This window comes from Lathyrus oleraceus, chromosome 6 (assembly GCF_024323335.1).
Source record: "Lathyrus oleraceus cultivar Zhongwan6 chromosome 6, CAAS_Psat_ZW6_1.0, whole genome shotgun sequence".
Lineage (NCBI taxonomy): Eukaryota > Viridiplantae > Streptophyta > Magnoliopsida > Fabales > Fabaceae > Lathyrus > Lathyrus oleraceus.
In genome coordinates this window covers 175,665,997-175,668,106 of record NC_066584.1, presented here as the reverse complement: position 1 = coordinate 175,668,106, position 2,110 = coordinate 175,665,997, and the positions used below count along the sequence as shown (strand labels likewise).

At 35.4% G+C, this 2,110-nt stretch overlaps 1 protein-coding gene across 1 annotated transcript; it reads left to right on the top strand.

The window, feature by feature from the left end:
- The first annotated feature begins 224 nt into the window (after positions 1–224).
- Positions 225–1,057, top strand: LOC127094619 (uncharacterized). Its single transcript, XM_051033427.1, has 2 exons — positions 225–480; positions 759–1,057. Exons 1-2 carry the CDS (start codon positions 225–227, stop codon positions 1,055–1,057), a joined length of 555 nt encoding a protein of 184 aa, XP_050889384.1.
- Positions 1,058–2,110: the final 1,053 nt, after the last annotated feature.

Sequence of the window (2,110 nt, the reverse complement as noted above, 5' to 3'; positions counted from 1 at the left end):
GAATTTGAAATGATTCATTTTAATCTCACATAGGAGGGAACACAAATATTAGTAGTGTAAATATATTCCAACTTGGCCAAATGAGTTGGGCCCGAAGGGGTACCGAATTTTATAAAGGAGTGAGGACACACCACCAAGCCATATAGACAAACACGCACGTGCGTCGCCGTCGTCCGTCTGGCTCAACCCGACCCGATTCGGTTCGGTTCACTTATGTGTACTTAATGAAGAATAAAAGTGAAACGCTTGACATGTTTAAGATGTATGTAACTAAAATTGAGAATCAACTTAGTAAGAAGATTAATAGACTTCGTAATGATGAGGGAACTGAATATGATTATGAGTTATTTAATGATTTCCATAGTAAACATGGACCTGTACATGAAACGACTGCTCCATATTTTTCTGAAATGAATGGTAAAGCAGAAAGAAAGAATAGAACTCTTACTGAACTTGTTGTTGCAATTATGAAGAATTATGGTGTTGCACCTCACTAGTGGGGGAAAATTTTATTGACTGTTTGCTATGTCCTGAATAGAGTTTCCAAGTCAAAAAGTAAGATCTCTCCTTATGAGATATTAAAGAAAAGACAACTAAACTTGTCTTATTTGAGAACTTGAGACTGTTTGGCTTATGTCAGAATTTCGGATCCTAAACGAGTTAAACTCGATATTAAAGCCTATGAATGTGATTCATTGGGTATGCAACAAATAATAAGGCATATAGGTTTTATGAATTAAATGCAAAAGTAATCATAGAATCAAATGATGTTGAATTCTATGAAGACAAATTTTCTTTCAAATCGAGAAGTAGTGGGGGCACTCAATCGAGTCACATTCCCGTGATTAGAAGCTATAAAAGCAACGACAATGTAGAAACAGAAATTCGACGAAGTAAAAGAGTAAGAGTTGCTAAAGACTATGAGCCCGATTATGCGGCTTATAGTGTAGAAGAAGATCCAATAAATCTCCAAGAAGTCTTGTCATCTCTGGATGCAGATTTATGGCAAGAGGCTATTAATGATGAGATAGAATCTCTAGAAACTAACAAGACCTGACACTTAGTAGACTTACCCCCTAGTTGAAAATCAATCGGTTGTAAATGGGTTTTGAAAAAGAAACTAAAACCTAATGAAACTATTGATAAATACAAGGCTTGCCTTATAGCCAAGGGTTTTAGACAAGGAGAAAATATAGATTTCTTCGACACCTTTTCTCCAGTCACTTAGGGTACTTATTTCAATAGTTGTTATTCATAACTTAATAGTACACCAAATGGATGTTAAAACAACTTTTTTAAATGGTGAGTTAGAATAGGAAATATATATGAAACAACCAGAAGGGCTTGTGATTTATGTATAAGAAAATAAGGTTTGTAAGTTAGACAAGTCTCTGTATGGACTAAAACAAGCTCATAAGCAATGACATGAAAAGTTTGATAACTTAATGATATCGAATGGGTACAAAGTGAATGAAAGTGACAAATGCGTTTATTATAAATCTAAGAGTCGCATTTGCACTATCATATGTCTCTATGTTGACGATCTACTCATATTTGGATCAAACATTCATACCATTAATGATGCGAAATCATTGTTGTGCAATAACTTTGACATGAAAGATCTAGGAGAAGCAATTGTGATCCTTGGTATCAAGATCTCGAGATCCGAACAAGGAATTTCTTTGGATCAATCACACTATATGGAGAAGATCTTAAAGAAATATAAATACTTTAAATGTAAACCTGCGTGTACACCATATGATCCAAGTGTGAAATTGTTTAAGAACACTAGTGAAAGTGTCAGACAAATAGAATATGCGAGCATCATTGGCAGTCTTAGGTATGCCACTTATTATACTAGACCCGACAATGCATATGTCATAGGATTGTTGTGCAGGTTTACGATTAGACTGTGTAACGAGCATCGGTAAGCTATTGAGCGAGTCATGGGGTACCTTAAAAGGACCATGGATCTCGACCTACATTATCAGAAATTTCCTACTGTACTAGAAGGGTACAGTGATGCAGATTGGAACACCTTATCGGATGATTTCAAAGCTACTAGTGGCTATATATTTAGTATAGCAGGAGGAGTTGTATCTTGGAAATC

What these genes read in the sequence shown, in the direction of transcription:
- LOC127094619 (XM_051033427.1), top strand. Translation starts at nt 225, where the DNA reads ATGAAGAATAAAAGTGAAACGCTTGACATGTTTAAGATGTATGTAACT. An exon ending in TGCAATTATGAAGAATTATG is followed by an intron (nt 481 to 758) that starts GTGTTGCACCTC and finishes AAGTAATCATAG; the next exon opens with AATCAAATGATGTTGAATTC.